General features: G+C 45.7%; 1 protein-coding gene across 4 annotated transcripts in view; it reads left to right on the forward strand.

The window, feature by feature from the left end:
* Positions 1–3,295: 3,295 nt before the first annotated feature.
* LARS2 (leucyl-tRNA synthetase 2, mitochondrial) overlaps positions 3,296–12,910 on the forward strand; it is a 152,820-nt gene continuing 143,205 nt past the window's right edge. The window contains exons 1-3 of one of the 4 annotated variants that reach the window (XM_029917668.1): positions 3,296–3,384; positions 7,905–7,969; positions 8,784–9,038. In XM_029917668.1, the coding sequence (XP_029773528.1) occupies positions 7,916–7,969; positions 8,784–9,038 (309 nt within the window). In that variant the 5' untranslated portion in view covers positions 3,296–3,384; positions 7,905–7,915. Of the gene's footprint in view, positions 3,385–4,208; positions 4,226–7,904; positions 7,970–8,783; positions 9,039–12,910 lie in introns of those variants that run through there. The other 3 variants (XM_029917670.1, XM_029917669.1, XM_029917671.1) reach the window with 3 other exon arrangements.

Here is a 12,910-nt window from a genome sequence, read left to right on the forward strand (position 1 = left end):
CCTTCCTTCCTTCCTTCTTTCTTAATTCTGGTAAAGTATTCAGAATATGTACCAATGGAAGCATTTTTAAGTGTCTGGCTCAGTGGCGTCCAGGTAATTCATGTTGTTATATAACTACTCACCACCGTCCAGCCATCCGGGGCTTGTTCATCATCTCAAACTGAAACTTCGTGCTCATTAAATAGAAGCTCTCCATTTCCCTACCCTCAGGAGCTGGCAGCCAGTACTTTCTGTCTCTATGAATTTTACTCCTCGAGGTGCCTCATATAAGAGAAATCATATAATACTTGTCCTTTTGTGATTTATTTCTTATGTGTCCTCAAGTGGCTGGCTTCATTTAGCATAATGTCTTCAAGGTTCACCCATATTGTAGCAGGTGTCAGAATCTGCTTCCTTTTCTGGGCTGAATGATATTCCCTGTATGTATACATTATTTTATTCCGTCTGTTTGTTGCTCAGTGAACACTTGGGTTGCTTCCACCTTTTGGCTACTGTGAATAATGCCTCTATGACCATGGATGTGCAAGTATCTCTTTAAGACTCTGCTTTCAAGTCTATCCAGAAACAGTTGTGGAATCATATGGGAGAATCTATATTCTTGTCTTCTTCATCTTCCAGAACTACGTTCTTGTATTCCTCACTCTGGATTCTCCATCTTCTCCACTAGCAGGGGTAACATCGTGTTTCAGCGCTCACATTGCCTCTTCTCCTGTCTCAAACTTCCCCGCTGCCTCTCTCTTACAAGCATACTTGCGATGGCATTTAGAGTTCCACGGGATAATCCACCATAGTCTTTTCATCTCAAAATTCTTAATTTAATCACATCTGCAAAGTCTCTTTTGCCATAGAAGGTGACATTCCTGGGCTCCAGGGATTAGGACCTAGATATCTTTGGGAGTCATTATTCAGCCTCCCACACAAGCAAATGGAAAAAGCAAAAGGAACACAGAAACCTGTCACAAGAAGGAAGGCCCATAGAACCGCCCTGTCTCTAGAGATCATCACAGGAAATGGTGTGGGACATATTTTTCTAGATTTCTTCCCCTGTGCATACTAACAAATGTATTTCTTTTATTTCTTTTCCTTTTTTAAAAATAAAAAGTGGGGTGACTTTCTACACAGCCCAGCAACTTACCTCTTTCATTTAATAATGTATTTTTGCAGCAAGCTCTTTAAGAACGAAAGGGATTTGCTTTCATGCTACTGTCTCCTTTGATGTAAAAATAGCAACTTTCCAGTAAAGCAAATGACTTTTTAGAAAAATTGTATTTGAAATAATCTCCTAGAAATGTCAATGTTAACTTTAATTCATAAGAGGAAAGAGAGATTTTGAACCAACATAAGGGTGGAGACTACTTAGAATTTAGCATTTGGGGTAAATTAGAGAAAGGACTCTCTGGTTATATATGGATGCAACATGACATACCTGAAGGCTAAACTGCTTTAAGTGTGGCATGTTTGTGTGAGAGTCAATGCTTCCATTGCATTGGTTTCAATTAAGCCTCTAGTATCAGGGGTGGAGTGATCAGGAGATTTGGATTGGAATCCTGGCTCTGGCGTCAACTGGCTGTGTGGCTTTAGGCAGGCAAGCTTTACCCAATCCCTGGGCCTCAGTGTCCTAATCTTTGGCCTGGAAGCTGTCCAAACTCCTAAAGACCTTCCATTCTGCAACTTGGGAAGGGCACTATTCTAGCAGGCTAGAGATCCAGTGGTGAATAGCAAACCTACAAACTTGCTTATGACCTTGAGCTAGACTGTCAATTCTACAGTGTCTCAGTGGATTCATCTGTAAAATGAGTGGGCTGGTCTAGAGAGTTCTCAAGATCCGTTCTAACGCTCAGTTCTAAGGCAGTGAGTCTCAGACTTCAATGTGCCTACAAATCCCCTGGGAGATCTTGTCCCTATGCAGATTTTGATGCAGCAGATTTGGGTGCAACCTGAGAGGTGACATTTCTAGCAAGTTCTCAGGCGAGGCTGATGCTAGTCTGGAGACCACACTTTGAATAACAAAATGTTTGGGAACTGTCTGGAAACATTGTTAAAGACTTGGAAATGGGCAGAAGAGATTCCTGGGAGTGCCTTGGCTGGCATGCCGGTCTGGGGGTTACCTGGTGAGGTGCTATATGAGCATGTACCTCTGCTTGTCCTCTGTTGCTCAGATCTGTAAGAGTAGAAGTTCAAATGTAGAATTACTATCCATTACGCATAGTATGGGCTGAATTTTGTTTGATAGAGGTGCCCTTGGTTTCAGCCCTGTAGAAAAAGTTGGCTCTCAAAATATTACTTTTTCTTGTCCTATAGGATATCCACCAGTTTTGCATAATAACCAAATTCATTTCAGTGTTTCTGATTGCCCACATCTATAAGGTCTTCAAAATATCCTTTATATGGGTTTTACCCCTTTAAAAATCATACTTTAGGGGCGCCAGGGTGGCTCAGTTGGCTCAGCGTCCAACTTCAGCTCAGGTCTTGATCTCATGGTTTGTGGGTCCCTGCTGTGCTGTCAGCTGTGCTGACAGCTTGGAGCCTGGAGCCTGCATCTGATTCTGTGTCTCCCTCTTTCTGCCACTCCCCCACTCATGCTCTGTCTCTATATCAAAAATAAATAAGAACAAAAAAAAAATAAAAACCATACTTTAATGCCACTGGTCTTTTACAATTCATTCATCGATTCATTCATTTGGTTCAAGAAACACTCGCGCAGGGGGTGGGTGCGGAGAGGTTGGGTTTGGGGTATAGAAACTCCTCAAGGAAAAGTGGTTGGTCAGGAATCCTGCTCTCCTGACTCCCAGCTCATCTATCCCCTAATCATGGTCAAATAATTCCCTTCCCAGGGCTATAAAGTCACGGAATATGGTGAAAAAAGATCTCTAACCACGATTAAGGACCAAGAGGTCAAAGACCTACCCAGGCCCAGCGGGCAATTTTAGCTAAGCTGGGATTCAAACCCTGGCATCAGAACTCTCCCAGTGCTCTTACACCACCTGCCAACGAGTTTATTCTGGGGTCACTAAGCTGATGTCTCTCACTCCTCTGCAGCAACTGGAGTAACCTGAGCTCCACGTATTTGCTTTTAGTGACGCCAGAGGCAGGGTACAGGACTGGGCCGAAGGGCGGGGCTTGGGGTCGGGAGGAGGTGCCCAGGAACGGGGGGCGGAGTCCGACCCGCGCAGACGCCTCCGCCCCACAGGCTGTCGGGAGTCCGGCCCGGCCCCCGTTCCGCTTTCCCTGGCTCCGCCTCCGTCTGTCTGTGTCTGCGCCAGCCGCTACCGATAAAGTTGTTGTTCTGCCAATATGGCGGCGCCCATGGTGAGTGGCCGGCCCGTGTTCACCTAAAGGTGGGAACTGAGGCGTGAGGAGCCGCAGGCCAGAGCCTGTGAGCAGGTAAACCTCAGACCGGGGCTCAGCGGGACGAGACACCTCCGGTGAGGGGGTCTCTGCCCTCGGATCTGGAGGTTACGACTTGCCAGGGGCAGGAAGGGAAGGTGCGGGCTGGGTTAGGTGGTCCCGGAGGCGTGCAGTTTCTGACCTGGAAAAGTCTGAGGTCACGGTCTTCAGACTCTTTGAGCCATGGACCCTGATGATAGTTCTGGACCCTTTCCGATTCCCAGAAGAATGCAGGTGGACATGTAGTTTTGTACTCAAGCTCCCCTTCCCCGGTTCATCCCTGAATCTTTGCTTCCTGGCCTGGGGATTCGGACTCAGCTAAAAGCCATCCAGGACATCCAGGGGCCCAGAGGTTATTATTGCCTTTGCCTGTTACGGCTCGGAAGTCAGAGATCATGTGGGTCTACCTCCTCATCTTAGAAAGAATATGAGATTCCCGGCAGGAAATAATTTGCCTGAGGTCCCACAGGGAACGAGTCATTGCAAAAGCCACGATCTGTATTTTTTGTAAGAAAATTTATTTTCTTTAAGATGCACTTTCTCTGTCTATTCTTGCACATTTTGGTTTTTTGGGGGCGCACACAAATGCCCTCCTGTCCTTCTCCCATGTATTCTGCTGTTCTTTACTTGCACTGCTCTTCCCGTAGGTTTCTCTGTCCACATATGATTATCGTTTCGGGTCCAGTTCTTAGGCTGTCGGTCCTCCATCATTTTCAGAAAACAACCTTATAAGCCCCAAGTGAGGATGAGGTCAGGACTGACTCTAAAGAGGAGCAGAGTCGTGGGGATTGTTATTTTGGAAGGATGTGGAAGAAAAGACAAGATTCCAAGCATCTAGGTAAGGAACTGGATGAAAGAGAGCTAATGAAGAGAAGAGCAAGTTGATTGTAAATACAAGATGTGAGGCACACCTTTCACACTGATGGAATGGACATAGCCCTCTAATAAAATGGCTGCACCTTGTCAGGAAAGAGGCAGTGCCCTTTTTAGGACTTTCCTGGTGGAATGTCCAAGAGCAGGGCCTGCTGAGCTCCAGAAAGTTCTGTAGTGTATTGTCTAGGCAAATTGAACCAGCCTTTTAGAGTTTCTAAAAGAAAGGAAGGGAGTTTTATTCAAGGCCAAGTTAGGACAGCTGCTGGCGGACACAATCTTCATAAAGAAGAGAGTGCTCTTGTGAAGGAACATTTGGTGTAGGGTTATATAAGCTCTAGCAAGGAACATTTGGTATTGGGTTATATATGTTTTTTTGTTTTTTGTTTTTTTACATGAAAAGTTACAAGTCCTTAGACAAAGAACGTGTTAGAAAGTTGCAGAATTTATGCCTCTAGTAAATGCAGGGCTGTATGACTTTAATCTTATGGGAATCAGGGAGGTTTCCTCCTTATGTTTGGAATGCTCCTTTTTGGTTCTTTCTTAAATAAAGCAGATGTACAACGTGTGTTGTGCTCGGGCAGAAATAGAGTTATACTTTGAGGTTTTGCGGAATCATTCTGACCTTGGTATAAAAGTGTAGCTTTCCCCAGGGGGCCCAGGAGCAGGACCCACAGACATTAAAAGTAGACGGTTTCCTTTAGTTTATCAATATCATATCGTACACTATATGCTCTATCCCCCTGAGTCTTGGGAGTTCCCCTAACTTTGGGTGTGAACTTTTCTTTTTTAAAAAATCTTTTTAATGTTTATTTATTTTTGAGAGAGAGAGAGAGAGAGAGAGAGAGAGCATGAGTTGAGGAGGGGCAGAGAGAGAGAGAGAGAGAGAGAGAGAGAGTGAGCGAGCATGAGTTGAGGAGGGGCAGAGAGAGAGAGAGGGAGATACAGAATCCAAAACAGGCTCCACGCTCTGAAGTGTCAGCATAGAGCCCAACATGGGGCTCAAACCCACGACCTGTGAGATCATGACCTGAGCTGAAGTTGGACACTTAACCGACTGAGCCACCCAGACGCCCCAGGTGTGAACTTTTCTTAAAGAGTCTTAGTGCATTATTACCATGTTGCTCCCCAGAGAAGTGGAATCCATTTGCATTCTCAGCAACAGTGTATAGAAATGCCCATATTTGGGGCATCTGGGTGGCTCAGTTGGTTAAGTGTCCAACTTCAGCTCAGGTCACGATCTCACGGTTCGTGAGTTTGAGCCCCACATTGAACTCTGCACTGACAGCTCAGAGCCTGGAGCCTGCTTTGAATTCTGTCTCCCTTGCTTTCTGCCCCTCCCCCACTCACACTCTGTCTCTCTCACAAAAATAAATGAACATTAAAAAAATTTTTTTAAATACCCATTTTTCATTTAACAGGTTTTTACTAGTCTGTTAGGCAAAATATTTCATTTCCGTTTTCATTTGCATGTTTTGATTAGTTCTAACATTCTCCTTTTTCATATATTTATTAGACATTTGCATTTCTCTTTCTGTTTTCCATTGCCCATTTTTAAAATTAGGTTTTGAATGTTTCTCTTTCATATGTAAACTCTTCATAGAATAGGACAACGATGTGTTATTGCAGATACTGCTTTCTTTCTACTTTTGTTCACAGTGCTTTTGATATACAGACATTTCACAGTTTTACAGTCAGATTTATTAATGTTTTGTGAATTCTTCCATCGCTTTTATCCTCAGGACAGAACATCCTGCACCTTGTAAAGATGTGTTAAATACTCATCTGTATTTTTGTCTTGTTTTATGATACTTAAAAAAAATTCTTTAATCTTTATGGGATTTACACTGGTTTGTGGTTTAGAGATGGGGCTCCAGTTTCTAATTAACTTGTGCTTTTTTCTTTATGACCTTTAAGTTCTTTACATGCCCAGATCAGTGTCAGGAGTCTCTAGTCTATACCATTGGTTTATGTATAGAAGAGGTTGTCAGTGAGTCACATGTTATATAAACATATTAAAAAATTTTTTATGTTTATTTATTTTTGAGAGAAGAAAGATAGAGCATGACCAGGGGGTGGGGGGGAGAAGAGAAAGAGGGAGACACAGAATCCAAAGCAGGCTCCAGGCTCCTAGCTGTCAGCACAGAGCCCAACGTGGGGCTCAAACCCACGAACTGAGATCATGACCTGAGCCAAAGTCAGATGCTTAACCAACTGAGCCACCCAGGTGCCCCTGTAAACATATCTAGAAAGCTTATTCTCATTGGGTAGACAGGGAGTATTGTATGTGTTGTTTGTGATTGGTGTATGATGAGTAAGTTACAGAGACAATTGGAATTTTCAGTGAAAGAATGACCTCCCTTCATATTGCTTAATTGGTAATCTGTCTGCACTCTTTGGGATTTCATTTCTTGCAATAGCTAACGAGCATTGAAACCAGGAATTTGTGAGACTGCGGTTCAGGTTAATTTGTACTCTTTAAATGTTTATTTATTTTAGGGGTGGGAGGGGCAGAGAGAGGGAGAGAGGTAATCCTAAGCAGTCTCTGCACTGTGAGCATGGAGTTCAAGGGGCTCGATTCCATGAACTGCGAGATCATGACCTGAGCCAAAATCAAGAGTCAAACCATCAACAGATTGAGCCACCCAGGTGCTCCCGGTTAATATGTATTTCTATAGTATTGTTGTTTCCTGTTGCTTCTGTTAGAGAGAATAGTCCAGAACCCTCTCCTTATGTGTTGTTAGGGAATGCAATTTAGGAGAGAAATGACAGGCATCTGTCTATGCCCTCTGCTAACTGGGCAGTCTTCAGCTTATAACGATATGGAAGGGAACCATAAAATCACAACTCCTGCAGATTGTCCTAATTATGTAGAAACCCAATCCCTAAAAGTAAACGCAACTACCCTAACTGTACACAGTGTCTATATATTAGGTTGGTCATATGAAGTTTAGTTCATATTTTCATTTAGTTCACCCTAATATCTTTAGTCACATCTACATGTTTCAGAATAGCCAAGCCCAGTAGATAGGGAAGGTTTTGTTTTGTTATGTTTTGTTTTCTTGTCTTTCTGCTCTCATCCCCAAAGAAGCAAGAGGTGTTAAGTACAGCAAGACTTTGTATACCGAGAACTTTGGCTGACCATCTTGTAAAATGCCCACACTGATACCATTTTACGTGAGTGTGAAACCCACGTGTATAAGCCTATGATAGGACTCTCTTGCAACATTCGTGACCCAGTCCCGGTGTGAAAACAGGCCAGACGCTAGTAACTACGGAACAAATGTTGACAGAATCAAAGCATTAACACCAGCTTCAAGTGCCAGCTTCTTCCTTAATTTCTCTCTTGGTTTTACATCTGTGTCCTTGGCGCTTTTTTGCGTGGTTGTGTAAGAAGGCAGGAAGGTCAGTCTGGCTAGTCATAAATCTTAATTATTTGCCGAACTCTCACCCTGATAAAGCACGAAAGTGCTTCCGTGAGGTCATTTTTGGACTTCACCTTTGGAGGAGACCAATGGAGCACCCCAGTTGAATTTTGAATCGCAGCCGGATGTCCTGGTGGGTCCCAGCCTACGGCTTGTATAGGACTCGCCACTATTATATGTGTGTATTGATTTGTTTTTCTCTTACCTGCTTTTCTTCACTAGTATGAAGTATCATGGAGGAAGAGAGTTGGGTTTTGTCCACCGCTCTGTCCCCAGTGCTCAGAACAGTGAGTGGACCTAGTGCCCTCAATATGTATTTAGTAAATGAATGAAGAACTGAGTAAGCACTCTTACAAGTAATAGTTATTTCTTGGCTCAGCCTGTGGTATATGTACCTTACGATATGTATGAAAAATGTTAATAATAGCTCCCGAGGCTCTGGACCTCCTGGAGGGTGGGTGTTCTGCTCCCTTCTGACATTTGAGCCTAAGCCCCAGCCAAGATGTGCTTGGAGCTCTTCTAAAGCCTGGGAGATGGGAAGGGAAGCCTGCTGGGCTGGGGCTACAGGGAAGGAGGGAGGGGGTCCTCGGCCTCCCATGCACCTTGGGAAGCTGTGACAGGAACTGGCCCTGGAGGAAGGTGGCCTCCATTCATTTCTGTGGGAGTTTTGTATCTTTGGTGTTTAGGAATGTTGACCACTGTTCTGTTTTCCATTACAAAGCTTGTGTTTAGCTCAGCTGAAGTCCTTTTCTTCTCTTTCTTAAATGTTTGTTTATTTTTGAGGGCTTGAGCTTAAGTGGGAGGGGACAGAGAGAAAGAGGGACAGAGGATCTGAAGCAGGCTCCGCGCTGACAGCAGCGAGCCCGCTGCGGGACTTGAACCCACGAACCGTGAGATCATGACCTAAGCTGAAGTTGGACGCGCAACTGACTGAGCCACCCAGGCGCCCCAACTCAGTTGAAGTTCCAATGTGATGTTTTCAGGGAAGGAAATCATCAAGAGCATCAGACGAAAGCATGTGAATGTGCAGGGAATGCTGGTCTGTGCTGATTGGGAGAGAGATTTGGGAAGTTCCTAAAAGAGCATCTGCCCTTTTTTCAGGGCCTTGCCAACTTCTGGAGAATGGCTCCTGCTTGGCGGAGACTGGGTTTCTATGTCTCTTTCCTGAAAAGCCAGCTAAATGGTGGGCCAGATCTCATCAGCGGAGGAAGGAGCGTGATCCCGGGATGTGCCAGAGGTATTTACAGCGCCACGGGGAAGTGGACGAGAGAGTACACGTTGCAGACAAGAAAGGATGTCGAGAAATGGTGGCACCAACGAATAAAAGAACAAGCCTCCACGGTATCAGAAGCCGATGTGAGTATTCCGAGGGATTTTTGAGAGGGTAGAGAAGAGGGGCCAAGAACTTGGACTCTGAAGTCAGATTGCCCGAGTTCAAATAAGTTATTAAGCGTGTGACCTTGAACCAACTGAATCTGTGCTTCCGTTTTCTTCTCCACCACGGCCAGTGCATGGACCACCTGCTTCCTGGGATGCTTGTGAGGGCCGAGTGAGATCGGCTGAGGATAGCACTTAGAAGGGTTTCACGTGGTGCTCACACACGGGTGCACGCGGGCCGCACCACCCTGGGCGGCTGGAGCAGGTTCACGGGGCAGACTTGTCGGAGTGGAGCCACAGCAGGTGTTGGGAGCGCGTTGGGGGCCAGTGCACAGGGGTCCAGCAGGGTCCGACGTGAGGTTCCAGGAGTACCCCTGGGCCCCTCACCAGTAGAACTCCCAAAAAACTTATTATTACTATTATTTTTTTAATATGAGAGGCATTCTTTAAAATTTTTTTTTTAATATTTATTTGTTCGCAGAGACAGAGAGACAGAGTACAAGCTGGGGGAGGGGTAGAGGGAGGGAGACACAGAATCTGAAGCAGGTTTCAGGCTCCGAGCTATCAGCACAGAGCCCGACGCAGGGCTCGAACCCACGAACCATGAAATCATGACCTGAGCCAAAATCAGACACTTAACTGACTGAGCCACCCCAGCGCCCCTAATTTTATGTCTATAGGAAATATTTTTATAAGACCACATAGTATTTATTGTTGTGCTTCTAACTGTAATGATTTGCATTGGTAATGAATACACATTCAGGACATGACAAGTCAGAAGGCACATTTTTAAACAGCCCTGAAGGATATGTTGGCTTTTTTAAAAGACACTATTAACTGAGAGGAAAGAAGTTGAATTTGGCAAATTCTTATTGAGTGCCTTCTCAAACCAAGAGGCCTTTGGTTTGATCTATAATTCTGTAAAGCAAATAGGAAATAACCAACAGGAAATAGTCAACATTTTTTTAATGTTTATTTTTGAGAGAGAGAGAGAGAGAGAGAGAGAGAGAGAAGGAGAGAGCGTGCATGTGCTCACAAATGGGGGAGAGACAGAGAGAGCTGGAGACACAGAATCCAAAGCAGGCTCCGGGCTCTGAGCTGTGGGCACACACCCTGATGTGTGAACTCACCAACGTGCGACCTGACCTGAGCTGAAGTTGGACACTTAGCAGACCAAGCCACCCAGGCGCCCCTCACCTGTGGAACTTTGAATCTTCATATTCTGAGAAGTGCCTGCGTCACCCTGGCATGACGCCGGCCTCCAACCATCATGGTTTGGAGGGTCCCAGCCCTTCCCTGGTGGGAGCCAGGGGGCTGGGACCCAGGCTTGCAGTGCAGTTGTGGGGGTTAGTGAGCCCTCGGCTTCTGCCCGGGATGCCTCAGCTCAGCGCTGAACTTCAACAGGTGTCTCTAGTGTTTGGTTGTAGCCAGTTTCCAGGGGGCACCGGGTTGGAGGCCGGCTCCTCTAGGAGTCCAGCCTGTCGGGGATTAGTCTTGGACGTGGTAACCCTCACCTCTTGATGTTGCTCAAAACGACCAACGCGAGGTGTCACTTGTTACATGAACTGGTGAATCTGGTCAGAGCCACGCGCTGTCAGGTCGTTTACCCTTAATCTCTGACCATCCCTTTGTAATAGTTACCAAATAATACATGTACATTACTTCCTACATGCCATTAAAGAGATCAGGCGGGCAGGTGAGTCAGTACAACCGCACAAGACTCTGCTCTTGACGAGACTTGGGGTTTCCCGTCTCCTGATCCTCGAGCTTCTCAGACTCGTTCCTTCTGTGAGCGTGGTCCCTGTGAAAATTGCTGGGGCAGTTATTTGTGTTAAAGCGAAGGATGGCTTCAGGCATTGGTTAGAAAGAAAATCTGGTGTCGAGAGAAGTGTAGCGCTCACCAGCGGAACAGTGAAGAAGAGGGTTTCAGCGCGCCGCTCGATGGTTCCGTGGAAGCCCGACTTCCGCCTCGTCATCGCGACCGGGCTCGCGTGCCTGACGGTATTTTGGAAACAAACTAGGGAGCCGTTTACTTCTGAGTGAGGAGCGTAAACTTGGCTTTTCTCTTTCGGTTAGATTATAATTAAGTGGCTTCCATACATATTAAAGTTGCCCCTTACTGATTGTGTGGTGCCTCCTTCTTCTTAAGTACTGTGTGGTTTTGTTTGTTTTTAATTAGATGGATCAAAAGAAACTGTGTATCAGTACTTGGAGAAGTAGCTGCAGGGATATCTGGGGGTCCCCCCCTCCCTTGGTGTCCTCTCCGGTTTGGACTGGGAGCGGGCAGGTGGAGACGGTGCTGTGTGACGGCTCTGGAACCTGGAACGGGGTGGGGGGCGGTTGTTACTAGCTCGGCCTCAGTGTGCTCGGGGACACGTAACCTCCCTGACCCTCAGTCCTTTGCGTTGTTTGTCTCACAGAGTTGTCTTGAAAATCAAATGAGCCGCTGTGACCGAACACATTTTACACACGGAAATGTTACATAAATAAAAGCACAAGAGGATAAATCGGTGTGGTGTCTGTGTCAGAACAAAGACTATAACGATATCGGTGGATTTTTTTTTCTAAAGTTTTTTTTTTTTAAGTTTATTTATTTATTTTGAGAGGGAAAAAGACAGAGGGAGGGAGGGAGGGGCAGCAAGGGAGGGAGAGGGAGAATCTCAAGCAGGCGCTGTAGTGCCAGCACAGAGCCCGCTGTGGGGCTCGAACTCACGGAACTGAGATTGTGACCTGAGCCGAACCCAGAGTCAGACACTTAACCGACTGAGACACCCAGGTGCCCTGGATGTCAGTGGATTTTGAAACTTAATTGTCCTCACTCTGATATTTGATTTATTTAAGGGGCATCTGGGTGGCTCAGTCGGCTAAGCACCTGGCTCTTGGTTTCGGTTCAGGTCATGATCTCATGGTTTGTGGATTTGAGCCCCGCGTTGGGCCCTGGCGCTGACAACTTGGGGCCTGCTTGAGATTCTTTCTCTCCCTCTCTCACTGTCCCCCCGCCCCTGCCCCGCCACATGACTTGATTCACACAGAAAAGCAAAAGGCAGGACACGAAGTAAACTGAATACCTTTTCTGCAATAAATAAAAATAGTCACGAATATTAAAGACCTTTGCTAGCATTGCTTCTCTACATATCTTCCGTAAGCTCAGTTTTGGAATTTGGCTTCGTTGCTGTATAATGAATCACTCAGTTTTGCTATCTATTAAGTGTTTGTGGGACAGCCCTGTGGAAAGGAGACACTCATGAGGAAGCTGTAAGTGGAAAATGTTTGGGGCAAGATCGAGTGTTAAATAAACATAATGTCATAAGAATCACTAAAATGAAGACAAGGTGGTTATAGTAAATGAAAAATAGGCTTTAGTGTAAAAACAAAAGGAAAAATGAGAAATGGTTTATATCAAGGAGACACAGAATCTGAAGCAGGCTCTAGGCTCTGAGCTGTCAGCACAGAGCTGGATGCAGGACTTGAGCTCATGAACTGTGACATCATGACCTGAAGTTGGATGCTTAACTGACTGAGCCACTCAGGTGCCCCCTTTTTAAAAAAATTTTTTTAGATGTTTATTTATTTTTGAGAGAGACAGAGAGTGTGTGTGTGTGTGAGTTGGGGGAGGGCAGAGAGAGGGAGAGAGAATTTGAAACAGGCTCCAGGCTCTGAGCTGACAGCATAGAGCCCAATGCGGGGCTTGAACTCATGAACTGCTTAACCTACTGAGTCACCCAGGCACCCCATGTGTCCTGAGTTACTACTGACTCTGAGTCCAAACCACAGGGCCTGTCTCTTGAGGTTTCCGAAGGGTCACGATATGCAGTTTCCAGTTCAAGTCTGACCAGCAGTTGCGGTTGCCG

The sequence above is a fragment of the Suricata suricatta genome, chromosome 12 (genome assembly GCF_006229205.1).
Source record: "Suricata suricatta isolate VVHF042 chromosome 12, meerkat_22Aug2017_6uvM2_HiC, whole genome shotgun sequence".
NCBI classification, from domain to species: Eukaryota; Metazoa; Chordata; class Mammalia; order Carnivora; family Herpestidae; genus Suricata; species Suricata suricatta.